The sequence below is a fragment of the Neospora caninum genome, chromosome VIIa (genome assembly GCF_000208865.1).
Source record: "Neospora caninum Liverpool complete genome, chromosome VIIa".
In the NCBI taxonomy this organism is placed as follows: domain Eukaryota; phylum Apicomplexa; class Conoidasida; order Eucoccidiorida; family Sarcocystidae; genus Neospora; species Neospora caninum.
The window spans coordinates 737620-765531 of NC_018393.1; the positions used below are offsets into that span (position 1 = coordinate 737620).

At 59.8% G+C, this 27912-nt stretch overlaps 2 protein-coding genes across 2 annotated transcripts; one reads left to right on the forward strand and one right to left on the reverse strand.

The window, feature by feature from the left end:
• Positions 1-413: 413 nt before the first annotated feature.
• On the forward strand, positions 414-6390 carry NCLIV_020030 (conserved hypothetical protein; the record flags this gene model as incomplete). Its single annotated transcript, XM_003882197.1, has 2 exons — positions 414-3375; positions 3566-6390. 2 exons carry the CDS (start codon positions 414-416, stop codon positions 6388-6390), a joined length of 5787 nt encoding a protein of 1928 aa, XP_003882246.1.
• Positions 6391-9257: 2867 nt separating this feature from the next.
• On the reverse strand, positions 9258-27894 carry NCLIV_020040 (conserved hypothetical protein; the record flags this gene model as incomplete). Its single annotated transcript, XM_003882198.1, has 13 exons — positions 9258-9500; positions 10199-10394; positions 10456-10547; positions 11260-11344; positions 12035-12707; positions 13347-14933; positions 15576-15735; positions 17240-17292; positions 19013-19157; positions 19550-20992; positions 21572-25909; positions 26303-26859; positions 27231-27894. The coding sequence occupies 13 exons, from the start codon at positions 27892-27894 to the stop codon at positions 9258-9260; spliced, it is 10236 nt and encodes a 3411-aa protein (XP_003882247.1).
• Positions 27895-27912: the final 18 nt, after the last annotated feature.

Here is a 27912-nt window from a genome sequence, read left to right on the forward strand (position 1 = left end):
TACGGGTATGAGAGTCGTCCTGAGAACTCCGGCCTTCAGTTGGGAAACGTGCAGGGTATGACCGGGACCAGCAAGGTGGCAAGTTCGCACCTGAGCGGTACCACAGCAAGCAGACAGATGCATTGCAGGGATCGAACCCTCCGTCATCTACGGGTGTAGATACTATGCCACATAACAGTCTCTCCTTTTTGCTTCCTCCACAGCCGCCGTCCTTCGCTAATCAGGACGTGCGTGACTACGCGAAAACTTCCAGAGAGAAACGAATATTTCCAAATCGATCGTCAGCTCTTGACGCCGCGGAACTCTTCCGCCATGCATCTTCCGCGTCAAAGCTACCCGAACGAATTCCTCGGGGGCATCATCGGATGTCGATGCACACAAAGGCTCCCCTGCCTAGAGAGTCTGAAAACTGGATGGGAGGCGATTGTGAATCCTTCCCTGTGGATGCGTCGTTTCCACTCTTTCCTGGAGAGTCGCCGCCAGCGCAGTGTCAAGATGTCGCCCGGGACGGAGAAAGTTATTTCCAGCCTGTCAATCAGTGGCCAGATACCGACTGGAACCGCCGCCACAGTCGAGCGCGAGGACTGCCGCATCCCAAGGAGTCGCTACCGCGTTCCGCCTCTCGAAAATATGGACCTGAAGCCTCGACGTCTCAGCCTCGCCAGGTCTCTCGTCCCGGCTCGGCGACGGCACATCCAAACGCCTGGTTCCAGCTCTCCTTCCATGGTAACGGCGCTGTGGCGTCTACCGAGCGCTCGTACGATGATCTCACGGAAGGGGCGTACGCGCGCGCCCAGCCGGGTGACCGATCCCGAAATCTCTGTGGAGCGGCTTCGACGCCCTGGCAGTCCAAGAACGTGGACGCGGCTGTCTCTGCGGGGCATCACCACGTGAGCGAAATCTCGTACTCTGACCCTGTGCGGAAACTTGCTTTGTACTCTCCACCCTACCCGCATTCTCGAGAGGACTGCTCGTGCACCCTGAGCGACTCCAAGGAGACCAGTGTGGCGGCACTCGACGCTGCGGAAAGACTCCACTCTGACTTCGCCAAGAAAACACGGAGGCGGCGGGAAAAGGACGGAGTGCCTGTGGGCTGCGGACAGCCGTTCCCGCGCGCCTCCCGCCAGGCGAATGAAGAGGGGAACACAGGATCCGCGCCCTGGAGACCGGGAAGGCTGGCCGGAGGAGCGCAGTCTCCGGCCTCGACGGGGACGAGCTCCGAGCCTAAGCGGCGGAAAACGGAAGAAAGGCTGCGGACGCGCGAGCGCTGGCGAAACAGACTCCCCGAGGAAAGAGAGGCGAAGCGTGAAGCGCCCCACGCGGCTCACGTGAAAGCAGTCGAAGCGAGGAACGGAAATGCGCGAGAAGAGCAAAGCACGGCGCACGGAGACGGCGAGAGCCGGCCTGCTCCGGAAGAGCGGAACTCGGCGCGTCGCGCCTGTTCGAGATCTGCCGGGAGGCCGCCGGCCAGCTCGGACCCGTCAGCGCATGCAAGACTTCACTGGGGGACGGAGGGAGAGGCGAGAACGCGAAAACAGGCGCTGCGGAAGGACACCGGCCCTCACGGTGACAGGCGCTCCCCGGACCGGCATCATGAGGTCGCGTCGGCGCACTGCTTGGAAGTCGATCCCTTTGACTGCGCGAGAGGCGACGGCGCTCTCCGACGCAGAAACGCACACCACTCGTGTTTCTGTTCCCCGAGGGACGCATCGGAAGAGGCCCCGGCGACGCTCCCGGTGCGGCCGGAGACGCGGAGCGCGATGTCGCAGGCCGACAGCGAGCTCAGTGAAGACGAGCGAGCTCAGCGCGACAGGGGCGTGCGCATCGGGGAGCAAAGTGCCTCGTCGCGAATGTACGCACGCGACGCTGAGGGAACCCGCGAGCCTTGTGCCTCGAGGCGCGCGTCCAGGCGTTCGCTTCGCGGCTTGGCCGCCCCACAGTCTTCCGAGAGACAGGACTGGTCGCCCACGACCGGAGAGGAAGGATCTGCGTTCTGGGGACAGCTGGTTCCGGGCGGCCAGCAATTGCTGTGGCAGCAGACGACGCGGCGACTGACGGTGGAGGAGGAGCAAGCCGTTGCGTGCTTTTCAGGGAACTGCGAGGAACAAGCTCTCGCGGCGGATGGGGACGGGGCTGACCTCCAGAGTCTCGACGCGGCGCCAGGTGCCTGTCCGCAGTGCAACCCGCAACGCACGCGGACCTCAGGATGTCAGACCCCGCACTGGACCTGGCTTCCGTCGGCTCTTCTCTTTGGCGAGGAGTCGCGAGAGGCCCTAAGCCCCGACACGGACGTGCGCGACTCGGAGCGCAGGAGAGGCGACGTGCCTTCGGAGACGAAGAGGCTGGTGCATTTCGAGTCAGGCTTCTACGACGCGTCCGACCCCGGCCAGCCCGAGGACCTCCACCTTCTGCTGCAGGAAAAGGAGCGGTGCATGCGCGGCCTGGAGAGACAGCTGAGCGCCCTGCAGCTGGAACACCGCACCTTGCTCGCGCTGGCTGACGGGCCTTCTGCGCTGTCTCCTGTCTATCTGCGCGCGCCTGAGGGGAGTGGGAGACAGGACGAGAGGGCGTCCTCGAAGGCGCGGAGTTCGAGCGAACCCCCGGAACACGCCGATCAGATGCCGTTCGCGTTCCTCACTCACAGGGGCTCCCTGCGCTGGACGCGTCCGAGAGATGACTCGCACGTCCACTCCCACAGCGGCGGCAAGGCGCGTCCGGAAGTTCGCGTCCCGGGACACTCCACGTCGGACTCCAAGTTCCTGGACGAACAGCGTTTTTTCCCCGCTCTGCCGCTCTACGGAGAGGAGACGCGGTTTGGAGTCGACGCAGGCCGCTCCGGCAACGTTCAAACTTTCCCGCTTTTTCAGAGGCTCACTGACCCGTGCACGTCGGAGTGCGTCGACCAGAGGAAAGGATCCGCGGGGAATCTCGGCCACGCAAACCGTCTGAGAGAAGAGAAGCTGTATCGCCACTTCCCTTCACGACTGCAGCTCCAGCGACATGGTCATCTTTCGGAACAAAGTAAGGCGCCTCTCGCTTCCCACTGGCGAGGCGAGGGCGACGTGGAGGACTGTGACCGCGCGAGAGTCGGAGACACTGCTGCAGGAGACAGGCGCGGAGCGCGGTGCCCGCCTCCGGCGCCGCCATTCCTCCAAGAGAGACAGTTCAGCGAGGACGGGAGAGAGGCTGCTTGGCTTGGGACGCATCGGAGAGCGCGAGGAAGTCGCCAGCGTTTCCCTTCGTGGCATGGCGCGGAACCCGTCGACGAGGCACGGCTGGCGACGGCGCGGCAGCGAGAGGCCGTGGTGCAGAGGAAGCGAGCGCGTTGTCAGCACGAGCGGCCTCTCCTTTCAGGGGAGTTTGCGTGCCGCGCAAGTGAGGAAAAGAAACCAGAAAAATCTGTTAGGTCCTCAAAGTCGCCTACAGAGGCGAGTTCGCCTGCCAGCGGCCGCGAGAGCCGTCGGCCACTGCTCAGCGGAAAGGGCGACAATCGCGTTTCGGGGCCCCCGTTTCTGTCGTGTATCTCCGCGTTCACGTCTTTCCTTTGCCTCCGTTTTGCCTTCAGGCCGGGCGCACAGAGCTGTCCCGCCGCCAGGCTTTCCCCGCCTTGCCACGGCGCCCGCGTCGCTGGGCGAGACTTCCCTCGGAGGCTGCGGCAGCTTCCCAGGGCGCGGAAGTGGCGACGCAGGCGACGCGGGCGGAGGGCGAAGCCTGTGCCCAGAGTGTGACACGTGCTTGTGGAGGAAGAGGTGTCGGCCGCATGCGTTTTTCGACGGCGAAGGCTTGCCGGCGGGCCGGCTGGGGGGTCGTGACCATGTGGAGCACTTGCCGCGGCTCTACGGTCCTTCTTGCTCGGACGGGACCGACGGCGGAGAGGCGGAGGCCTTCTACAGGCTGCGTGACGACCTGCGAGGTGGAGAGACAGCGCGAGAGTTCTCGTTCGCTTCTGGCCGCGACGGCGAAGTACCAGCGGCGTGCTGTTTGGAGGCCTCGTGGGAGGCCGCGCAGTGGCGAGCAAGGGAAGCTGGCAAGAGGGAGAAGCCGGCGGGGCGGGAAGGAAGAGGGAAGGGAGAGAAGGAAGAATGTTCTGCGCAGAGACGACACGGATTTGCGCCCTGGGACCGACACGCCGAGCCGCAGGGTGCGGAGCTAGACCGGTCACTGTCCTCTGGGCACTCGCACGCGCAGCCGAGTTCGCAGGAGGCCCGAGAGGAGAGGGATCGGCATCCCGTCGCGAGAGTAGCTGTCGAGGTTCTTCGGAAAGTCAAAGAGCGCCGCAGAGAGGTCGCACGAACCCCCCTGGAGAGGAGCACAGAAAGAGACCACGCGCGAGAACACGACGCGGGAGAGCGGTCTGATGTGGACAGTGAATGGGGCGGAGCTCGGCTGGAGAGGCGAGCAGAGGGAAGCCGAAGGGGGAAGAGGGAGAAGAGGCAAGATCCCGCCCCTGTGGAAACGAGGGGCGACGCATCACAGATGCACAAGCGGAGACGCGACAGCCTGGCGAAGGTCGGCGAAGGCCCAGCTGCTGAGCGAGGCGGGGCAGCGCCGAGTGGAGGGTCAGACGCAAAACCGAAAGCCGAGGCAGGCGACTTGGAGAGGAGGACGACGAGCGAGACGAAACGGAGGGGGAGGAGGAGCGGCGACCAGACGATGAAGGCCGAGGCGCGCGAGAGCAGAAAGCCGAGTGGCCACGAGGGAGGTCAGGCCTGTGTCGACCGAAGCGACGAGGCGGGGGAAGACGGAGAGAAGGGGAGAGAAAACAGACGGAGAGGCGGAAACGCTTCGCGACCTTCTGCCAGGGCCATGAAGCTCAACGCCCCGCTTCGCAGGAGTCCCCGCTTGGAAGGCCAGGAGCAGCGGAGACACGAACACACTGAGGGGAAAGCTGTCGACGCTTCGAGCGAGACAAAACAGCAGACGATGGAAAGACGGGAGACACAGATTCATCCCGAGCAGGACAGCGAGAGAGCCCCAGATCTTGAGACTCCAGAAGACACACACTCCGACAACGACCTATTCTCTCCCACGTCCTCTGACGCGCCTGCGTCCCTTTGCACCGCTGGAGACGCGTCTTTTCCGCGGACTGGGAAAGGAGGGGTGCGGGGCGAGGCGTTCTCGGCGAAGCCTCAGGAGTGTCCGCGGGGTCGGAAGGCGACGCGGCGCAGTCGCAAGGCGAGAGACGGAAACCTTCTCGCGTCTCGCTCTCCGTTGCGGAACGCCTCTTTGGCTTCGTCTCCCGAACTGAACGCACGCGAAGCGAGTGCTGGTGCGTCCCCGCCGCCTTCCCGTTCTTTCCCCTTGAGTTCGAACCATGGCTCAGGCGTGCGCGAGAAATCGCGCGTTTTCTGCTCCCCGCCTGAAGGGGCCGTCCCGCCCTGTGAAAAGTCCACTGCAGAGGCCGTTTTTCTTCAGGAGAGCGCGTCTGGAGCGACGATCCGCGCGCGTCAGAAGCGGGGCCGGGCTGCGGCCACTCCGAGGAAGGACGAGAAAGCGAAGCGCTCTCCCGCGGTCCACGGCGCGGAGGCGCTGCAGAAATTGCGGCGCGAAGAGCTGGAAACGATCCCTTCGCCGATTGTGACGCGCATTCGTCTGGGGCTCTTCGACCGGCTGGCTCTGATGAAACAGAAGATCCCTGCGGGCGAGGAGAACGCGAGGCCGTCCGCCGCGCCGCCGGAGCGCAAAGGGGACGCAGGCGCAACGATCGACGGCGGAGGGCGAACGCCACGGCGGGGCCAAGGTGCAGGGAAGCCGCCCGGAGAAGAGAACGCTCGGACAGCCCCAGGAGAGCAGAGAGGAGACAGAGAACTGGACAAAGGAACAGGGACGGAGTCGCACGCAGCGGCCAGGCCCTCTGCAAACCAGGGAACCTCCGATGAGGGAGGCAGAGTCGTCGCTGGGAAAGGTTCAGGTGAAGATGAAGGAAAATCCGGAGGGAAGGCGCCAGAGGACGGCGCTGATGCGCTGCAAGCGCGCGCACCTGGAATCTCCAGAGAACACGAGGAAGTTCCCAGTCTCGCCTCTTGCCCCAGGAGCGCGCTCGACGGTGAAGTTCAGGCGGGAGACATGGTCGGCGGCCGACTTGTTCGCCGCGGAGCAGACGTGCGCAATCGCGTGTTTTCGTCGACTTTGCTTCGGCTTATCAACGGAGACATGCGTGCAACAACCGAGAAGGACGTTCACCTCTTCATCACCAACTACTGCCTGGAGAAGGGATTGAGGCAGCTTCGTTCTGTCGTCCATGGGAAGAAGATGCGGAAGTGGCCGGTTGGCAAAGATCCGCTGCTTCGAGTGCTTTTCGGCGATGGAACCGCGTTTCCTGCGAGCAAAGCAGAAATGATGGAGGCTCTGCGCAAGAACAAACACATCACGTACTTTTCCATCGCGTAACGCGGCAGAGAGCAGGAGGGAAATGGGCAATCACCCTTTTTCCGGACACGTTCGAACGCATCGAGACTCTCTCCGCCCCACTTGCTACGTGTGGAATTATTTATGCATGTGCATGCATGCGAGTCGAGTAGTCCAACAGATTCGTGCTCGTATATGGAGACCAAGATTGTCACACATCCGCTGAATGAGCGTGTGCCATCTGACATGATGCTCGGAACGTACACAACAACCTCGGCCGATATATACATATTTATAGATATATATATATATATATATATATAGCTGTATTCGTATTCACATGTTCATAGATGTCTATGTGAGTAGGTGCATCTGTGGAAAATTGCACGACTAGCAAGTAGTGAAGAGAAGACAGAGTGACACCAGAATTCGCATCGCGGCAGAAAAAAGGACCCGTTCGTCGCAGATCCACCAACGTTCAAAAGATTCTCGAAGAGAGCTCGATGGGGAAACGGACGCGCCTGACCAGGCAAGGCAAGGCGCCGGCGGACTATTTTCCGCGAAACGAGGAACAAGGATAATGACTTATTAGCCGGAGTTTGTTGCGTCAGAACACTGGAGCGACTCCAGAGAAGCGTTTGACCCCGCACAGACGACATACATGGTTGCATTTGTGAGATTATATCCACTTATTTACGGGATTCGTGTTCGCTACTTGCGAAACGAGCTGCGCGTGGAACGCACTTGTGGACGCGGGCGATCGCGGTCCGCCCCTCCCTTTTGAGCGGCCAAGAGGGAGGTGAAAGTGGCCAAGCCGACGCAAGAAAAGAAAGGACACAGGTTGTCACGAGGGAAATAGACTAGGAGAAACAGGACAGTGCGTCTCTCTTGGGCTCGCAGCGGCAGGGACTCGCTGGTTACATACTTACCGACAAATTGCATAACTCTGAGTAAATGCAAAGGCACATTACGTAAGATATTCTAACGCGTCCGCCCCGTCCCTCGAACACTTTGGCAGAAGACAGCGAACCCTGTCTGAGGGCTTCGCGATCGGAACGGACCTGCGACACCGCACGAAGAGGAACGCGCGCGCGTGTGTGTGTCTGAAAGTGTACCAAGAAACGCGCAGCCTGTATTGTCACGCATGTGCACGCTTGTGAGGCACGCGTTTTTCTTCGACTCTTGACGCTGAGGCGTCTTCCTCGCGAAAGAAACGCGTCAGACGTGGCCGGCCACGACAACAGCCGCTCCGTCAGGTGACTGCTCCAGTCCCGTGATCATCGGCATCTGCGTACTTGGACACGTCAGACGTAGTTGCATGGATCTGGGTCTCGATTGCGGGATCTGCACTGCGTGTTGTTGGCCTGCATACACGCATGTTGTGTCGCTAGCGGACACGGTACACCGGGTCAAGCGCGTCCCGGTTTCGCCCCACCGAAGTTGAAGCCTACGAGGGTTTTGGGTGCGGTGCTAGCTCGCCGTACTTAACGGGCGTCTTGCCTCTTGTATTCCGTCGTTTCCCCTTCGCCCGCTTTCGAGGGAAGCGTGTGGCTGTTGTCGGGGCAGTCAGGAGCCGCATGTTCGCCCTGGCCGTGCTTTTCATTGCGCACGTGTGTGTCCGAATTCGTGAAAACGTGCATGCGGTGACAGCAAGAAACTGGGGCACGATCCACCCCGTGCGCATGTGGTTGTCCTGGAAGACCGGATGAATCCTCTGTTTTCAACTCACAGAGAATTGCAAGGAACCCTACAAACTTCCGAACAGAGCCTATTAAGTGCCGCGGTGCAAGAGACAGAATTTGGGGTGACGCCTAGAGATGCGGACAGTCCAGAAGCAACGCGTCCGGTCGCTTGTGGTAAGGAAGTAAAAAGGGGAGAACACTGGCGGAAGTTGCGGTGCCTCAGAGGCTTTTTGTGTACTAGGTGCGTGGAGTTGTGAACGGCTGTCCGCGACTTTCGATGTCTTCTCACGGTGGTGCATCGATGGATAGTTTTGGAATATAGACATGTACACTTCTATTTATAACTACTTACGTGTGTATTCGCCTGACACGTCACATCCCCTCGCATTCGTCTCGTGTCTTCAGTCCATTCCAACAATTCGCTAAATGGCAGCCAGCAGAGCACGACTGCGGAGAGCAGCGTGAAAATGCTGGACAGAAAGCGACAGGTGCAAACGAGGCGGAAAAAGCGGAGAAGCAAGGGAAAGCGAATTGAGTGGCGAATCAGAAGAGCTCGGGGCAGGAAAAACGAGTGAGCAAAGACAACGCCGGAATATTCCAGCTTGCGGGAGAAGCCAAGGCTGCGTTCACCTGTCCCTCGAACGCCGTGACTCTGGGCACCGGCAGCTCCTTTGCGAGCGACTCCCAGAAGTGACTCCGCAAGAAAGAACTTCTAGTTTGCCAAGTCGAGCGCATGCAACGCGTCTCCACGCAACACACTTTCCACATTTCCCTGCATCTCAAATGACGGCATTTCCGTGTCCTCACAGAAAGCACGCACAACCTGTCACCGACGTTGCCTCGGGGCCTGCGGAACGCCTCTTCCGTTCCTCCTGGCAAACGCGGTGCACTGACGGCGTTCGCCAAGAGCTCCGCGCCCACAAGACCTCACGCACCGCATTAAACAGAAAGATATGCCTACAGACATGTTAAAACTCTCTGCAAACACGTGCAGCATTCCTCATGTCGTTCACAAACATAGACTACATATGCATACATATACATACATATAAATATATACATATATATATATATATATATATATATATATATACGACTTCGTATGTACAGGTTCACAGCGGTTCTACAAAAGTATAAGGAGATTTTTAAGGAACCTATAAATATATAGATTGATGTATTTTTGGATACGCGCAGTGGCAGTCAAGCTAAGAATACACATGCATACGACTAGACCGACTGTCGGGAGTCTGTGAGGCTACGTGCATGGGGCCTCTGAGATTGGTTTTCTTCTCGCGGAAGCCTGGTGTCTCCTCTGTCTGTCGTTTGTGCGTCTGCTGTCTCCGTTTTCCTGTCTGAGAGAAGCTTCGCCCCAAACGTCGCAGCGGCCATGAGCAACAGGACCGAAAAAATGAAAAACAAGGTCCAGCGCAACCCCGCCTCCTCTGCGCGGCATGCGGCGCTGGCTCCGTCCTGGGAAACACATCAGCAGATACAGCGGAGAGACGGAGAACCTGTCCATGGCCAGGAGGGCGGAAAAAGAGCGCCGGAAAACAACCCGGAAAAGAAATATCATCATGCAGGCACAAACACAGGAGGGGAAGGAGAAACAGAAGACCAGAGAGCACGACAAAGGCGCTTTGAAACAGCACCTACCGAATGGAGAAAAGGGAAGAACGGGATCACGGGAGAGAACGGGACAGCACGCACACCAGACAGCACAGAGAAAGAAGGGAGGGGACGCGCCTCACGCCAAGAAGCCGCGGGTGAGGACGAAAAAAGCAAAGACAGGCGAGGGAGAACGCGAAGGTCAGCAAATTGGGGGGAAAAGCGAGAGGACACAGATACGGCAAAAAGAGAAGCCACATAAAGGCGAAAGAGAACTCACTGAGATGCTGCGTTCCGTGATTGGATAAAACCAAACCCGTTCAGCACATCGCACCATCCCGGTGTGTTTCTCATTCTCTTCAAAACACAATGCATGGAAGCTGCACATACAGACTCGAAACGCCACATCTTTTTGCGATACGAGGCTCTTATATCTCGACGCGCGTTTTCCACTGTTGTAGGCTGTTCCTGCCTCGCTGTCCCTTTCTTCTATCTCCGACGGGTTCCGTTTCCCTTTTCTCCTCCTCGGGTCTCTCCCTTCTCTCTTTCCTTCTCTCACGGACCTCAGGCGAAATTTGCGCGCAGTGCGGCGCGAGGCGATCTTTGACGTAGCCAACGACGATCGGAAAGGGAATGTCTCTGAGCAGAAAAGACGCAGCCGACGGACCACCAATCTCGCAGAGAGTGCCTAGGCACATTTGCGCGGACGGCCGCGACCTAGACGGAGCCGAGAAGGTGGGAAGAGGAGCAACGCCCTGGCTGAAGAGAGAGGACGGAGACGAGACTTGAGAAAGAGATGCGGGAGCGAGGCTCAACTCACCCGAGTGCATGCATGACCAGAATAGAAGCGGCGATGGCGAAAAAGCGGTGTTCCTCTGGGACAGCCAGCATCTGCGCAAGACTCCCTCCGACCTGAGAAAAAACGCGGAGAAGACCAAAAACTGAAGAGAGGAGAGGCAGAGAAGGAAACGGCGAAACACGGAGAGGACCACGACTGGATCGAGGACTACCCTCTGTTTCTGTGTCCTGCCTTCCGTGTCCGGTTCGCGTTTCGGCTGTGTTTCCCGCGAGGACTGCGCTACGCCGCCTCCCTCTGCGGCGCGGAGTCTCTCGCCTTTGCAGGCCATCCACAACCGCGGAAAGTCGGCCTCCCCGTTCCCTTTCCCGCACCGGCAGCAACTCTGCCCCGACCATGGAATGCTGCAAACCCCAGACACAGAAGCTTTTCGCTTGCCTGAGTTGCGTAGAGACTCGCGAGACCCAGCAGCTGAAGAAGGACGAGCCACGGGCTGGGCTGAGGAAAGACAGAACCCAAACAATGAAAACGAGAGACGCGTGTAGGCAACGCCCTCCTTCGCTTCGGATTGCTTCCTTTTTGCATCCTTCCTGCTGCACTTGGGAGCCTTTTCGTCGTCCCTTCGCGCCGCTTTTCCCTCACGTTAACTGGGCCTCCTGCGCGCCTCATCTTCGCTCTCTCTCTGTGCCACGCTTCTCGGCACTTCCTCGGCTTTTTTGTTGGCCGCGTGTTCTTCTCTCTGCTCGTGTCTAGCTCATGCGCCTCTCCTTCTCTCTCTTCCGCCGACAGCTCCGCCGGCGGTAGAGGTTCTCCTCCCTCGCTTCTTACAGCGACACTGCTGCCGGCCAGGCAGACGAAGGCGCCGGAGATGAAGACGAGATTCAACGTACAGAGCCGGCGGAGTTTCCGAGCCCTGAGCGAGGCACAGTGCACGAGAACCGTTTTGGATTCAGGGAGACAAAAAGGAACGAAACAAAAACGGGGCAACCGGATCGGCACGGATTCGTCGACCGCCGACACAGGACACTCCCGAGAAGTGAAGCTTCGTAAGAGCGACTGGTAAAGCAGAAACCCTCGCCAGGAATGCAATAAGCCAGATACTGAAGAACGCGTAGATGGAATTTTTCGAGTAAACCTCCACACAACTCTTGACGAGAGAAGAAACATCCAAATTCAGGTGCGACACCGGACGCGAGACGGAACCACGAAACGCCGCCACGGAAAACCCAAGCAGATCTGCACGTATGTTGACGTGGAGAGACGAGGAGCAAAGCAGAGACGTCGACGTCGTTTTGATTCGGACTCTTGCGTGGAGAGACGAAGCGGCCAAAAAGACCACTGGCAGCCGACACCTTCGAGGCAAACGAAACAGTGTTACAGTCCGGAAGTCGTAGAACGATCTGCAGCTCTCCCCCCCTTCCTCCTTTCTCTTTCTTGCCCTTTCGTTTGCGCTGCCGCACGCCCTCTTTCTGTCGTCCTCATTGCTTGTGCTTCCACGTCCTTTCTCCCTTTCCCTGCTCTCTCCCTCTCTTCCCCTCCCTCTCGCTTTCCATCTCTGTCTCTCAGTGAATCCCTCTTTGTTTCTGTGTCGGCTTCGCCGTACCTTGAGATTTCCGTTGCATGCGCAGTTGCGGCCCGCAGCGTCCTTCCGTCTTCTCTTGAGGCAAGAAGGGAATCGCCCTCGTCTGCCTGTTCTGCGCCGGCGAGCTTCCCGCCCTCAGGCACCACCTTCGTTCTCGGCTGGCCGGCCTTTCCATGAAGCACCGTGCGCGAACATGCCTGTGCGCGTGCCTTTCCTAACCGCGTCGCCCGTCCTATCGCCTCTTCCAATCGGCAGTCTCTTCCGCGATTCTCAGCTGCCGCGTCCGACAAAGGCCCAGAGCGGAGCACTCGCCGCTGCGCTAACTCCTCACCACAAAACAAAAACGCTCCTCCCTTCAACCCACAGACGCCCTCTCTTCCGGCGCCCTCTTCTCTCCCTTCTCGCACTTCTTCTCCTCTCTCTTCTCCTCCTCTTCCTTCTCGCTCTTCCCCTCTCTCTTCTTGCTCTTCTTCTCTCTCTTCTTGCTGTTCTTCTCTCTCTTCTCGCTCTTCTTCACCTCTCCCTTCTCGCTCTTCCCCTCTCTTTTCTTGCTCTTCTTCTCTCTCTTCTTGCTCTTCTTCACCTCTCTCTTCTCCTCTTCCTTCTTCGATCGATGCTTGCCTTCTCTCTGGTGATGAGCGTGGGCGTTCTGCCGGGACTTGTTTGTCGACTAGCCAACCCCCCAGGGTGGTTCCTGAGGGAGGGACACGCAAGGGAAAGGAAAGAAAACGCGCAGCATTCGCTTCTTCGTCGGTGCACAAAACCCCCGCAGAGACTCGCTGTGGCCGCGTTCGAGGCGGAGGACACGCAGGCAAAAGACTGCCTCGAAAGTACACGCTGGAGAGAGCTCCAGAGATTGGGTTGTTTGCAGCGCACTCGAAAAAACACGTAGCAGAGAAAGAGACACACATATGAGAGAAAACGAGGACAGACATAGGGAGAGAGAGAGAGGAGCGCATGAGAGGAAATTCGGTTTCGATGCACCACCCAAAACATGTCCGTAACGCTTTTACGGAAGAAAACCAAATATTTCGAGTGTGATTTCCACATATGCGCGTTCTTCACTGCGGCGCGAGCTCGCGCAACTGCGCCCCGTGGTCCTCTTGCTCGAGTCTCCGTCCCCTCCTGCAGTTGCTCTTTCCATCGCGTGTCCTTCGCCCTCCGCGCTGGTGTCGACGTGTCCACCTTTCTGTTTTTGCCTGCAGACTCTCCACGCCGCCTTCTCGGTTTCTGGTCGCTCGACCGAGCTCCCCCAGTGTATGTACACCCCACCGCTGCATCGCCGTCTTCCTCGCTTTGAAGGCGTGCGATTCGTTCATCCTTCTGCCCCCACCTGCAATGCCCGCAGAACCGGCGACGATGCCTGCAGCGAGACCCGCGTTTAGTTCCGAGCGGAAGACGCCCAAGCCGAGAAGGAAGCTTGCAGAGAACGTGGCCAGGCCTTGCACGACGGACGCGTAGCTGGCCGCAGCGAGGCAGAGAAGCACGAAGGCAGGACGCGCGAAGAGAGCGCGAATCTCTTCCCACAACGAAGGCTTCGCTGCAGCGTCTGCAGCGAGTGAAGACGAGGGCGCGGACGACGAGATGGCCGAAGTGGAGCCAAACACGCGCCCGCCAGGAGACGCCGCAGAACGAGGAAGAAACGCCTGGTCAAGACTCCCCTCACGATGTGTGTCCGACAAACTCGCCGCACCCCCAGCGCGTCTCGGGGAAGAGACCGAAACCGAAGAGCAAGACCGTTCTTCTCTGCTTCCTGCGTTGCCTTCGGTTTCGGCCGCGTCACCTGCGTCTCTGTTTCGTTCTCGCACCCCTCCACGGCCGGTCGGTTCGCGAATGCAGTGGATTGCGTATGCCGTGCAGGCGAGAAGGAAACCGACGACGCCGAGCATTGCGTACGCCGGCGCCCAGCCAGAGGGGAGGACGCGCGCGAGGGCAGCTCCACTCGCAACGCCTGAAGAGGCACCAAGAGGAATCATGCAGAGGAAAACCCCGAGCACGGAACCTTGGCAAGTCTCGCGCTGAACAAGCGGAGACGGAGAAGAGCGGGGAGACGGAGAAGAGCGGGGAGACGGAGAAGAGCGGGGAGACGCAGGAGAAGAGAATCCCGAAGCGGAAGGACCGTTCGCCGGGAGTCTCTCTGAGGAGGACGGAAAGGTCGAGGACGAGACCAGTGACTGCTCTGTCAGCAGCTGGTCAGCCGTTCCGCTGTCCGGACTGTCGTTTCTTTCTGCGTCTCCCGTGTTTCCTCTTCTGGGGCTTCGCCGTCGCCTCGGCGCGGCCTCGTCTCTCGGGCGCCTGGCGGTCCCCTGCCGCGAGTCGCTGCGCTCAGCTCGCGCCGCGCCTCCGCCCCGCGTCCTCTCCGTGTCCGCGTACTCTGCGAGAAAGGGAAAGGCAATCGCGACGAAGGCGGCCTCGCCGACGCCGCTGAGCATCCGGCCGGCGAGGAGGAGCGGAAACGAGGCGAGCGGGAGCGCGAGAGCAGCCACCAGCAAGGCCGCTGCCCAGACAGCGAGCCCGCGAGAGAGGAGGAGAAACGGCGGGCGCGTGTGGACGGCGTGGCCGAAGAAGGGCGCCCCCAAGGAGAGCCCCGCGATGAAGGACGCCTGCAAGAGGCCGAGCAGCGTGTCCGGGCTTTCGCTGTCGGTCGTCGCAGAGATGAACGCCGCCAACTCGACCGTCGTGCCTGGAATGACTCCACGATCCATGTACAGAAAAAAGTTCCCGACGAGGAGAAACAAAACGACGGGGTCCCGCAACACCCCGCGGGGTGCCGAGGCCGGCGCGGGAGCTGCCGAAGAGCCGCAAAGGGCAGCCGCCGAGGGAACCAGAGAAAGCTGGCGGCTCGGCCGCGCCGGCGAGGAGACGATCAGAGGCGTTGCGAGCGACGCGTCAACCCCGCCCGGAGGGCCGGGAAGTGCCCCTGGGCTGGGAACACAACTCGAAAACGAAGAAGGAAACGACGAGAAGGGAGGAGAGACACAAGAGGAGGGGGGAGAGCGCGAGGCTTCCTGAGGATCCATCGCGCGTTTGTTTGCAGTGGTCGAGCGCGGGAGGACGTCGACGACCTGGCGAGAAACGCGAAGCTCTGCTGTACACGGTACGGAGACGTGCAGGTTTCCCGCGAGTTTCTCTTTGAAGCATTTTGCCGCGCACGCCTCGCCCTCAGCGAAGGAGGCAGAGAGAGCAAACTGGACACGAGGCGACAGCGTTTCGCGACGCCCGAGCTACGGCGAGATCCTCGCTGCAGTGGCGCTGCCTTAGCGGCCCCGCATCAGACAAAAAACCCCAGAAAGTTCTCTCCGTTCTTCACTGTTTGCGCAGCCCGAGGGGCGAGCTGCCGGCTCGTCCCGTTTTGCCCTCACTTTGTCTCGCGGTCTCTGTGCGGTACGGACTGTCGCCAACTTCGGCGCTTGAGATGTACTCTCACACAGTCCAGTTGTGCTGGAAGCTGTCCCCGGGCACGCGCCTCCTTCCCCTCCCGCTGGACAAGTCTCGTTCTTGTGGCGGCGCGAGCCTGCCTTTGCCTCCCGGAGCGGTCTGAGCTTCTCTCAGCGTCGCTCACGCAGTTCCCTGAGGAAGCGAGAGAGCCTCGAGGCGGGGAGAACCTTGTCCAAGTCTGAGGCACACCGCCAGAGAATCCACGGAGGATTTTGCGTACGGCTGGCCGCCTCGATTTGCGTGGCGGCGACCGAGAGCGCTCGCTTGCCTCTGCCCGCTTCTTGCTGGAAGAACGGAGCAACAAACCTAAAACGAAGGCCTCGACGCTCTGCCTTGAATCCTAAACTGTACACCCTTCAGCGGCGACGGCTGCAGCAGGTTGTTCTTGTGTGCCGAGCCGGCGGGACCATGAACCTACGCAGCCCAGGGAGGGTGGAAGCACCCAGACACGGAGAACAGTGACGTCAGAAGCTGCTGAGTTTGACTGAGTTTGCCGAGACCGCCGACAAGGCAGGAGGAAGCAAAGAAGGCGCGTCGCCTTTTTCGTTGACAAAGGGAACAAGATCCGCGGCAAGAGCGGCCACAGCGCGGACCCGGCGGGGGAGCGGCTCGGGGGGGTGAAGTGAGCAGAAAATGGCGCGGAAACCCCGCATTCTCCAGAGACCTTGGCTTGCCGGCACACTTAATTTCCCCAGAAACACGGACGGCTCAAAGATTTCGTTTCTCGAGCACTTTTGGGGGAGAGGAAGCGACGAGAACCTGGCGGACAGCGCCTTGTGGCCTATCAAGCCGCGTGTCCGCGTTTTGCACGCCCGGCTGTGTCTGTCGAGCTCAAACCTTCAAACGCTCCTTTTCTTCAAGACGTGAAAACAGAGAAAGCCCATTTTTGTGCAGATTCCCTTGTCGACGACGCTGGGTCTTCGTCCCTCCCTTCAGCCGGACTCTTGAAGGGCGTTTGACTCCAAGAACGCCTTTGTCGCGGGACTCGGTGGAGCAACGCTGGCAGCGGGAGGGATCGAGCCTCAGAAACTTGGTTCGTTTGGCGTCGGTTCCAGGTTCCCTGGCTCTGCATGCAGCAGTCCGGACGAAGATTCTGAGTGCGGCCGTCAGAAAAGTGTGCTTTTCCTGATTCCTGCACTGAAAACGTCACAAAACCACCCTCCCGTTGTGAGGAGTGAGGACCCGCGTCAGTGGTCCGCAGCTGGATACACTGCAGCGGCTCAAAAAGCGCGGATGACCCCCCAGAAACGGCGGTTTCCGAACGTTCTGCAAACAGAATTTTGGAACGTGTCCTCAACTGAGGGGACCCGCTGTTCCTGGTAGCGATTTAAAGCCTCCGAAACATGGCGCGACAGCCTCACATTCTGCATACAGCAGGGCAAAGCGAGTCACTACACCCCGTCCGATAGTTTACTAACTTCCCTAGTCTAAACTGCGCAACGTCACTGTGATGAAGTCGTGAGGCGTCCAAACAGACGGAACGGCATCTACGGGCTGCGTATTGCAGGTGTTTAACCGTAGACGCAAACGAACTTTGCTCGTTTTCTTGAGCGACCGGCCAGAACCTGAGAGAGACGAAAAGTTCGTTTCGGGACCGCGTGCTGTCAGCGACTGCACACCCTCCAGCGACAGGCGCTCTCAAAAGGCCGAGGAAAAAGCTGCGGAAGCCGCGACTCTGATTGAAGAGAAATGCAGTCGCACAGAGGTGACTTCAACACGCAACACAGAAACAGCGGCTGCTGCGGAAAAACATCCCTGCCTGGCTTTCGAAGAGTCTCTAGACCGTACCCTGGGTCGACTGGCGATCGCGAGCCGAGCCACTAGAGTCATAAAAGGGGCAACTGAAGCACCAAAGACATCCGGTTGTTTCCACATGAGGTGCGAAGGCGCCTCGCGCGTAGAAACCAGCTGAAGGCTGTGGACGCCGCGAAACCCAGCTTTTTGTGTTCGCTGCCGCCGGCGTTTCGCCCCGTCGAGGGAGTCGCCGTGTGTGCCTCTGTGCACGTTTCGTTTCTCTCCTAGTTCCGACTTGCTTGGCCTTGTTATCAGAGGAGTGACATCTCTCTTCTTCCCCCCGTCTCGTTGACCTTGTTTCGTTTCTTTCCTCAAACCGTCTTCCTAGTTGGCGGGAGCCTGGCTTCTTTCGTCTTCAGTCCTTGCTCTTTCCCCAAGGAATCTCTCGTTCTCACGTGTGCCATTCCTTGCTCTTCCGTCTTCCCTCCTGCTTGCCTCTGCTTTGCTTTCTGTCCTCCCTAGGCTCCTCTTTTTCGTCGACTCTTCGGGCCCATCCGGTCGCTGCCTTGCCGGCTCCGCCCGTCTTCTCCTTTCGACACATCATTCGTTTCTTCGCCTTGCCTTTGCCTGCGCTCTTTTGCGCGACGCGCGGAAAGTGGAAAGGCGTGCGAGCAGCGTGAGGCGACCACTGGGAGAAACGGGTTGGCGAAACGATCCAGTCAAGGATTCCACTCTTTCCCACAGAGACAAAACGTGCCCGGGAACGGACCCTTGCCTCTTCTTTAAAAGCAGTGCGAGCAAAAAAGTAGCCCCGTTTCAAGAAAACTGACCTATAGACACGTTCAGCACAATTAACATCATACACGCATATATGTGGAGAATTCCGCATGCATACTCCAAGATAGTAAACCCTCAAACGAATTGCTCGTGCCCGTTGCGGGCACAGTCATCTTCCCTGATCCGTAACATGCGCCTGCGCCCTACGGTTTCCTCTGTTCTCTCTCCTCTCCGTACTCTCCCTCGTATTCTCTCTCCTCTTATTCTCCTTATTCTCTCTCCTCTTTCGTCTCGTTCCACCGGTCTTCCCCTGTCTCTCTCTGTCGTCTTCTCGCTCCTCGCCTCTCTCGTATTTCCGCTCTTCGCGCTTTCGACGGCTCTCTCTTTCTGTCCACGTCTTCCGTGTCGGAGGGCGTGCACGCATTGGCGGGCTCGAGAAGAAGAGAGTCGCGCAAATGTGGATGGCGACGCAGAGAGACGCACAGTCGCTCGATGCCTGTGAAAGGAACAAGAGAAAAGCTGCAAAGATGAAGACCGACTCCCAGAGGGAGCGCGGCCGTGTGGGATGCTCGACACATCCCAGGAGTCGAAAAAACGAACAAGGCAGTCGAAGGGCAAAAACGTCTGAAACACCGGCAGGCCTCCCCCACACGAATGGCCGAGAAAGTCGTGAAAGTGGACAGGAGCCGGGAAGGCAGGGAAAAAGGCGAGAGACGAACGAGATTCGACGTCTCACTCCCCGGTCGCCCCAGAGCAACAATTTGCGCAGAACGGGGCACCAAAAACAGAGGTTGCTCTCTGCAGTGGAAAGGCTCTTCCTCTTTCTTCTCATCTCTCCTTCCTAACAGGCAAGCGAGAGAAACAGCAAGAGCCTCTTCCCTTCTGTTTCGAGAGCTGCACGTGGAGGAAGTTTCGTGGCCTTTTCCTTCCCCGTTTCTGTGCAAACGCGCCTAAAGAGGCCGTGTCGCTCGCCCCCTTTCGAAAAGCGTCGAAGAAACGCACACGCGGATCTAGCGCGCTGGCGCCGGCAGCTCTGCGGTTTCCACTTACGAGCGGCTGCGAAGGTGTCTCCCTGTCTCGTCTTTTGTCTCCGGTGAAAGAAAGAGAAGACGGCGGCAGTGCGGCGAAGATTGTCCAGTCGCGCGGCTGCCACAGACGACGGATACGCGCCGGGGGTGAAGAAGAGGAACGTGCGCTGAAGAGAAATGTCACAAAAGGCAAAGACCCGACATACCCACTGGGAAAGAAAGAACGCAAGGGGACCAGCGACAGCGGGGCCGAGACGGAAATGCGCAGAGCGGGAAGTCGAGTCTCCTGCCCTGAGGAACAGTAGATGACAAAAAGAACAGGGGAGCGACAACGCGAAAGCGGGAGAGACGCGGGAAGGTGAAACGGGGCAGACGCGAAAACAAGAACACAGCCAAGAAAAGCCGCATGAGAACAGACCAAGTGGAAACAGAGGACGGAGAGAGAAAAGTGAAGAAGGTGTTTCAAACGCTCGACGCAGGCTTCTGTGCATGCATTTTGGGCAATTCCAAGAACAAACACAAAGCAACAGGGGATCTGAAGCAACTCGGGGGGACGCACCTCTCCATTTTTCAGCATGGCAATTTCCTTCTCGAGATCTTCTTCCATCTCCGTCAACGCTGCCTCGACGAGCAGGGGAGGCACTTGACGCAGATCGACCTGGATACCCACACCGGCACTTTTCCCTTCCCTTTTCTCTTCTTCCTGTCCTTCTTCCTTTCCGTTTTCAGCAGATTCTCTTGTCGTCCAGAGGTGACTTGTCACCCGTGCAGGGGTCCGCCACTTCACCACGCTTGGCAGCAGCTTCCACAAACCATTCGCAGCGAGCCATGCGATAACCTCCCGCTTCATCGCCTGTCCTTCCTCCGTTTCTTCTCCTTCGTCTTCGTCTCCTTCTTCTCCTCCTCCTTCTTCCCCTTCTGCTCCTCCTTCTTCACCTTCTCCTTCATCTTCTTCTTCTTCTCCTTCGTCTTCTCCTTCACCTTCTTCTTCTTCTCCATCGTCTTCTTCTCTGCCGTCGTGTTCCTCTCCTGGTTCCACAGTGTCGTTCCTGTTCTGCGTCTTCTCGTCCTCGCTTGTCTCTTCTCTCTTCTTTTCTTTCCCTTCCGCGCTGTATTCTCTCCTGGCCGCTGGCTCCTGGCTGCTGCGAGTGAGGCCGCGGTTTTCTCTCGCGCGATTCTCTCTCTGCGCCGGAGACCGGAGAGACGGAAGCCTCGAGTTCTCTTGGTCTCTCTTCTCTCTAACGCGGTGCCTCCTCGCCAAGTACAGCTCCACCAACCTCACAACCTGGCGAGCAAGGGCGTAGGACGCAGGCCTTGCGCCTCCCCCAAAATCGCCTCCCCTTCCTGTGCCTTCGCGGTGGAAACGCCTGACGAGTTCCACAGTCGGATCCGCCCCGGCCCAGCTCTCTGGCGGCTCTTCGCGTGTGCGCCTGGCCTCGCTGGTTTCTTGCTCAGTCTCCTCTCCGCGGGTCTCTGCCTCGTCGGGGGCAAAATCTCGCTGCGTCACATTTGGCGCATGCAGAGAGGGGAGACGATTCAGACCCGGAGCAGGTTCGTCTCTCGGCCTCCCTTCCGAGCTCCGAGGCGAGCGCGAGTTGTCGGGCAGCCCGAGAGCGGGTTCTCCATTTCCCGGTGCATGCATCCGCGCGCGCGCGAGGGGCACACCACTGCCGCCGTGAATGTCTCCAGTCTCTGCAGAGAGAGGCGCGTCGGTTCCAAGGCTCAGTTCGCCTGCGTCGCCGTCGGCCGAGGGAGATTCGCCTCCGAAACCAGGCGCGGCTCCACCATCCTCGGAGCCGTCCAGAGCCTCAGATGGGTCTGATGCGGAAGCCTTCATCGGCGACCGCGCAGACGCAGTGCGGAGGTTGGGGGTCGAGGGGGTGTCTGCAGAGAAGCGTGGAAGGCGCAGTCCCGCCAGTCGCGACTGTGCGCGAAGAAGCTGCCGGAGAGAAGGCAAGTCGCCCAAGAGGCACGTCAAGCGAAGAACGAGGCGGAAGGTGTCCTGCAAAAACGTCGGACGCAGCCAGGCGAAAGGAGAGAATTTTTGACAAAAAAAGCGAGACATGCAACCGCGGGATGTGCGAAACTGCGCACCAAGCGACCTTTTCATGTCCACGCGAACATGCCCCCAGCGACACATTCAGACACCATATGCATATATATATATATATATAAGGGAATAGACGTGTGTAGATATACATCAACAGAGGTACATGTGGAAATGCATATTTAGGTCGAAGTGTGCAGCCGCTCAGAAGGTGTCTGTGTGCGTGTGGTGCGTGTGTGTGTGTGCTTGGAGATGGTCCTCGGAAACTTCTAGCCACAACTCTGTCGAAAAGGACGAAAAGAATGTGTTCAGGAGCAGACACGAACGGAGGTGGAAGCGGTCAGTGAGGTTTGTCGATCAATCGGTGGCGCGAAAGGGTGTGAAGATGAACGGCAGGCGGGGGACGGGCAGAGGCGATGCGAGCTTGAGATTCGGCGCTCGATGAAAACTCTAGAGAGAACAAGGACGCGAGAAGAAGAGCACACACAAATAGGAAGGAAAGAGTAGGGGCAAAACGGAACGAGCGTGCGTTACCTTATCAGGCTCTGGCCATTCCTCCTCGTACAGCATGAGTCGGATCATTTCAAGCGCCCTCGTTCCTAGTGTCTCCACTCGCAAGTCCCAACTGTCTCCTCTCGCTCCCCTCTCCGGCCCTTCGGGCTCTGCTTTCTCGTCTCCGCCACGTTCCTGTCCCTGCGCCTCGTCCGCGTCGCCTGCCGCCTTCTCCCCTCTGTGTTCCCCTCTTTTCTCTGTTTCGCGCTTCTCGAGTGTGGCACCAGCGTCGGTGTAAGAGGGGCGAGTTTGCTGTTCTGGCCGAGAGAGAAGACGCTGCACAACCGAGAGCGAAGAGGCAACGCTCCCAGGGGACGCGACGGCAGACGGCAGAGCCGCAGCGAAACTCTTCAGAGAGTGGACAGTCGAAGGCGAAAACTGCGCAGAAAGAAGAAGGCCGCGCATGCACCGGCAAACGCGCGACAGGACAGCGTTGCACGCCTTCACCGTAGCACACGGACTGGCCGTTCGGGGGGAAAAAGGAGGAATGAAACCCGAAGAAGAAGAAATAGAGGAAGGAGAAGAAGCGTGAGACGAAGGAGACGAATGTTGCAGAGACGACGAGAGGAAGGACGAGGAACGCACAGAACGAACTGAAGGTGGGGAGTTACACAGGGGGCATGAAGGGTGGAGGTGGAGAAACGGTGCGCCGCCGCCGGGGTTTGCCGCTTCGGTCCAAACGTGATCCCTGACGAGAGTTCTGGTTTTCTCTTGGAGTGTCAGGAGTTTGTCCTCTCCTTGCTCCCCTTGCGATCGCGTTTCCCTCCTCTCCGCGTCTTTCCTCGAGTCTCCAAAGTGGGTGCGCACCAGGTTCGCGGTCTCCCAGGCAAGCGCCGGGAGGCCGAGGGCCTCGTAGCCGTCGAGGGCCATGTGCAGCGCTCTGTGGAAGGCCAGATCGTCCACCGCGGCTTCCTCGATCTCCACCAGCTCGCCTGTCTCTCGCGTCGCCTCTGCGGTCCCCTGCGGGCTGTGTCTCGCCCTCGCCGCGCGGGTGCTCTCTCTTTTTCGCTCCGCGAGAGCCCAGAAGAGCGAGAGGAGGAGCGGCACGTCCCGGCGCAGCTCTGCATGCGCCATCAGACCCGCGACTACCACCGGCGCCTCAACGCGCCCCGCCACGACCCACGCACGCTGCGCAGCGAACGGAGGACGAAGCAGAGAAGACGCGACACCAGAGGAAACAAAAAAAGAGGAAGACGGAGAGGAAGATGAAAGGGAAGATGGAGAGGAGGAGCTGTGGGAGTTTGGGGAAGAGGGAGAGAGGGGAGAAGAGAACGGCAGAGAGGAGAGAGGCAGCGGGGCACGGGGCCCCGGCAGAGACCCTGCCCATCGCATCCGCGCTCGGACGCGGCTTGAGAGCATCAGGTGGATACGCCACTTTCGCCGTCTCTGTCGCCTCTCGCGCTCCTCCAAGAACTCCCTCCACAGCTGTCGGCTGTCCAGAGAAGAGACGCGACGGCGAGGATCCGCGCTGCAGGCGAGAGAGGAGCGGGTTTCCTCTCGCCGTTCCTCGGCTTTCTCCACTCCGGACGCCCACAACTGGAGACATGAGATTCCCAGTCTCTCTTGGCGTTGCCTCTCCATGCGCATGCGCCGAAAAACGTCCTTCTCAGGAGACGATGCCGCGTTTCCCCTGAGAAAATGAAGAAGACCAGACTCGAAGCTTTGTTGCCGCCGGCTCAGCACCTCGCTGAAAGGGGTAAACTGGAAGGGAAGAGGAGCCCGCGAGGTCAGGGCGGACGGCGGATCCCCGAGCCTCGCGTCACCCTCTTCCGTACCTTCTGGACAGTCTGCTTCGCCGCCTTCTTCTCTGTCGTGTTCGCTTATCTCCCCTCTCTCTGTCTCCAGCGATCCTGCACGCACTGGCGCCGTCAGCGCTCGGAACCGCTCTCTGTCGATTGGAACCGCATCCGGGGCTCTTGTGGCCTGGCAGTGCCTCGCCCTTCCCTCTTCTTCGCCGACAGCTCCCAGACGCTCTTGCCGTCTCGTTTTTTCTTGTCTTGCTCCGTCTCCCTCGTCCATTTCCTGCCTCCTCCCTTCTGCCTTTTCGCCTCTGTCCGGCCTCTCCCGACTGCGCAGTTTATCCTCGCTCTCCGCAGCGATTCTCTCGACGCAGTCCTGTCCCTCTCGCTTTCCCCCCCCCCCTTCTCTCTCTCGCTTTCCCCTCGTCTCGGGCGGCGCGTAGTTTCCTCGCCCCTGCAGCGCTTCTCCCGCACATTTTGCTGCGAGCCGGCTTCTCCACTGACACCAGAGGCGCGCATCAGCCCCGCACCCTGCATGCGCCGCTTTAGCGCTCTGCGGGCGAGTCCAGCGTTCGCCGCCTCTCTCGCCCGGCTGCTCCTCTCTCTCTGCTTTGCTGTCTCCCTTCTCGGCTTCTTCTCTCCAGTGGCTGGAAAGGGGCGAGGCAGTGGCGAGCACAGAGTCGACGGCGAGGAGAGCGAGGCGCGGGAGGCCTGCGTCTTCCAGGAGACGCACAACGAGGCCCTGTGATACGCAGTCAAGAGAGGGCAAGACCTTCAGAATGCGTTTCATGGCGGAGGCGACCTGTCCTTTTCCCCTCTCTTCCCGCTCTCTCCGTCGTTCTCCTCCGCTCTCCCGCCTCGGCTCTTCTTCCTCTCCACTCCGCAACGCGTTCCCGAGTTCCGCGTCCTCTTCGCCTTGAGGCGGCTTCTCGCCAGACTCACCGCTTCTCTCCCGCGCGTTTTTGACTCCGGGATGAGAGCAGCTACCCTCCGTTCCCGGCCGATGAAGCAACTCGACGGTCTCTGCTGTGAGACCCAGGAGAGAGCGAATTTGAGCGTCACGAGAGCTCGCCTCGCTCCTCGGCGTCTGCGTTTCGTCTCGAACTCTCAGGTTTCCCTCGCCTCGACCCTGGGGAAAGCGTCTCCCTTCGGTCTCTCTTTTCACCTCGCTATTGATCCCGTCGCGTTCTCTTCCTTCCTCGGAACCGGTGCCTGTCGCCTCTCGGGCGCCGCCGTCGCTCTGGCCCCCTCCCCTTTGTTCTCGCCTGCCTCTCTCTCCCTTCGCCCCGCGTGTCCCTCCGCGCCCTTCTGCCTCTTTCTTCTCGTCCTCTTCTTCCTCAGTTTCTGTCTTCTCCGTTTTTTCTCTTTCCCTCGCTGCCTGTTCCCCGAGCAGAGCTGCAGCCGCGCCGAGCGCCTCGAGGACGCGCTGCGGACACCGGCGAAGCGCATGCTGGCACTCGACGAGCAGGGGCAAGGCGTCGGACAAACGCGAAGCAGAGGCAGACGCGGAAAAGAAGGGAAACGCCGGCAGGGGATCAGGGGAAAGCGCGTGGCGTAGCCGGGCGTCGAGTGAGCGAGAAGAAGAAAAGAGACGGCCTGGGAAGAGAGAACGCGACGACCAGGGGGAGACACCAGCCGCGGGCCTCTCATCCTTTCCCTCAAAGGCCTCCGCGTCTCTCCCTGCGTCTCCGCCTTCGTCGAGCCTGCCTTCTTCCGTCGGTTCTCCTCCTGTGCTCTCTCCTGCGTCTCCAACTCCCTCTGCTTCGTTGTCTTGTTCAGAGCCGCAGAGGACGACTTTCCACTGGTTGTAGACGGCAGTCTTTAGCGCAAGAAAGGTGAGTCTGAAGAGAGCAAGCGCTTCCCGCGGTCGGGCCTCGAGGGCGAGAGCGCGAAGGACTTTTTCCACAACGAGGGTGTCTTCTGGGAGAGCGGCCGGGGCAAAGGCGAGGCGGCTCCGCGAGGCCGCAGCCCTCGTTTCCTCTTCTCCCTTCTTCTCTGAGAACTGAGGAGAAAGCGACGACGCCGCCCCAGGCGAGGTGGTGCTGGAGAACGCTTCTGGCCGCACCTGGAGCTCGCCGTCCCTCGGCAAGAAGGCGCGCTCTTCGAGGAGGCGCAAACCCCACACGGTCGCCTCGCGGGTGTTCCCGCGTCTCAAGTGAGTGTCCACGATCGCTGCGAGGAGCAGCGCTCGCGTTTTCTCGCGATCCGAGGCAAGCGACGCCGTCTTCTCTCCTCCCCACCCCTCCGTCCTTTCCGTTTCTCCTTTCCCAACGGAGACCGTTCTCTCTGCCTGCCTTCGCCGTCCCGCGTCTCCGTGCGCGCGTTTCCCCGTCAGACGCGCTTCTTGCCCTGCCTTCGCCCCGGTGGAGCTGCCGGCAGAAGGAAAGACGCTGGAGAAGAAGGCGAGGAGCGCGCGAAACGCTTCGGGCTCTCCGCCGTCCCGCGTGCGCTTCGACTCACGTCTGCCATGCGACACAGCTCGGAAGGCGCCGACAAGAGACGCACAGAGAGCGCGCGCAGTCCCGAGGAGTGCGGCGACCTCCCGCCAGAACTCGCGCGTCTTCTTTGTCGACAGGGACACCTGCGCGAGAGAAGAAGGCACGAAAAAAAGTGAAGAAGGAAACGCGTGAGAGAAGGAGGCCGCGGCGACGAGAGCAAAGAGAGACGGCGCGAGCGTGGAGACACGACCGGAGTCTTTGGTTTTTGCATAAAAATGGCAGACGGACGAGAGCAAGTGAAATGCCTGAGGAAGAACCTCAGCGCGCGCTTTGGTGGACGCATGAAGACAGGACACAGCGAAAAGAGGGAAGGAAGAGAGAGGCGGGGGCTGCGTAGAGAAGACACGCACAGGGTCAAGAAAAAAGACAGACGATCCCCTTCCTTCGCTGACTTGCAGCGACGCGCGTTTTGTCCCCGGCAGTTCTTGAGTCGCCTTTTCACTGCCTGTGCGAGGAGCGCTTCACTTTCGGCCCACCTGGAGGGTTTTCTCCCAAAGCCGCCGGCCAGCCGTCCAAGCCCCCACTCTCTGGGCGTCCACGAGAGCACGGAGGTACACAGCTCCGCACAGTGCTCGGTCAAACTCGCTCTCGTCCTCTTCTCGCGCTCCGTCTTTCCTTCGAGGCAAATGCTGCAACAAACGCTGCTCTTGGCTTTCTCCCCCTTCCGCGTCCGACTCGGCCCCAGGCAGCGCGCCTGCCGTGCGCGACGGGCCAGGAGAGACGAAAGGCGACAGACAGCGCAGAGGAAAGGGAGAAGAAGCGGGAGAGAGAGGAGGCAAACCGCGAAGCGAAGAGGGAGAAGAACGAGGAGTCTGCTTGCTTCCTTCTCGTCCTGTGTCACTGTGCGTTTCGTCTCCAGGGGGGTGCGGCGCGGCGCGGGAAGAAGGCGCGGCTGTCGGCTCGAGAACCAGCGGCAGCTTGAGGAGTCTCTCGATCAGCTTCGAGGCGAGGGCGGGCGAGTCCGCCGACCTCAGGGCGAGCAGCAGGTTGCAGGCGCGGCGCTGGAGGCGGAGCCTCGCGGGGACGACGGTCGCTGAGGAGCGAAGACGAAAACGGAAAACGGAAAGGGCTTGGGCACGAGAAGGCGGCCGCTCACAAATGATCTCGAGACGCGTTTCTCGCGTTGGGATTCGAGGCCAGACAAGAGATTCGTTGTTTCTCAGCGCACCAGAGCAGAAAAGGGAGCAGACACTGGGGCGGAGAAGAAGCCCAGAAAGAAGGGGAAGGCAAAGCCCCGGCGAAGGAGCGACGATGAGCAGAAAAAGAAGATTCCTGGAAATCCGTGCCGAAAAAGAGCGAGGCAGAAGAAAACCAGAAACAGACGGAGAAAGACAGGAACAGAGCGGAAGGGGAGGATAATGCCATCGCACAAAGAAGCGAAAGAAATCCAAAGCGGAGTCCTACCTGGCGAGCTCCAGAGAAGAGACGAGTTAGAGATCAAAGGAGTCGCCTGTTCAGCCCATTCGCGGTCATCCCTCCCAAGCGGAGATTTCAAGCGACTTTTCTCTGCCTCGCTCTGTGCTTGTTTGCTAGCGCCTCGGCACGTCTTCCACGGTGGCAGACTTGAAACCAGACCTTCTGGACCTTCCGCGTTCTGTTCCTTTTCAGCCTCCCCGTTCTCAAGTCTTTGTCCTTCTCCGTGCAGTGCTGCGCCCGCCCTTCCGCTCTGAAGCGCGGCCTGTCCGCCTTCTCGGTGTCGGTTCGCTTCATCGTCTGTCTCTTCTGGGGTGTCTTCTCTGGCTGTTCTGTTCGCTGGCCCTTTCTCGAGCACGTGGCAGACGCCTTGTTCGCTGTCCTTCTCGCGACCTTGCTCTGTCTCCCGATCGCCGCCTTCTTCCTCCGCACTCATCATCTCGTCTTGCCTTTCCCCGCCAGCCGAGTGTGCTTCGCGCTCCGCCCTCGGCTCCAGGTGTACGCACACCCGACTTCTGGGTCCCGCGCCGTGGACACTGCTGTCCCCGGCCATGAATCCCTCGCGGGCCTTCCTATCCAGAGCGAGGCCGCCGTTCTGAGTCTGAAGCTGCCTCAGCAGTGCCCAGGTTCTTTTCATTCGCCGCCGAAGCCGCATTCTGTGGAGGCGCGAGAA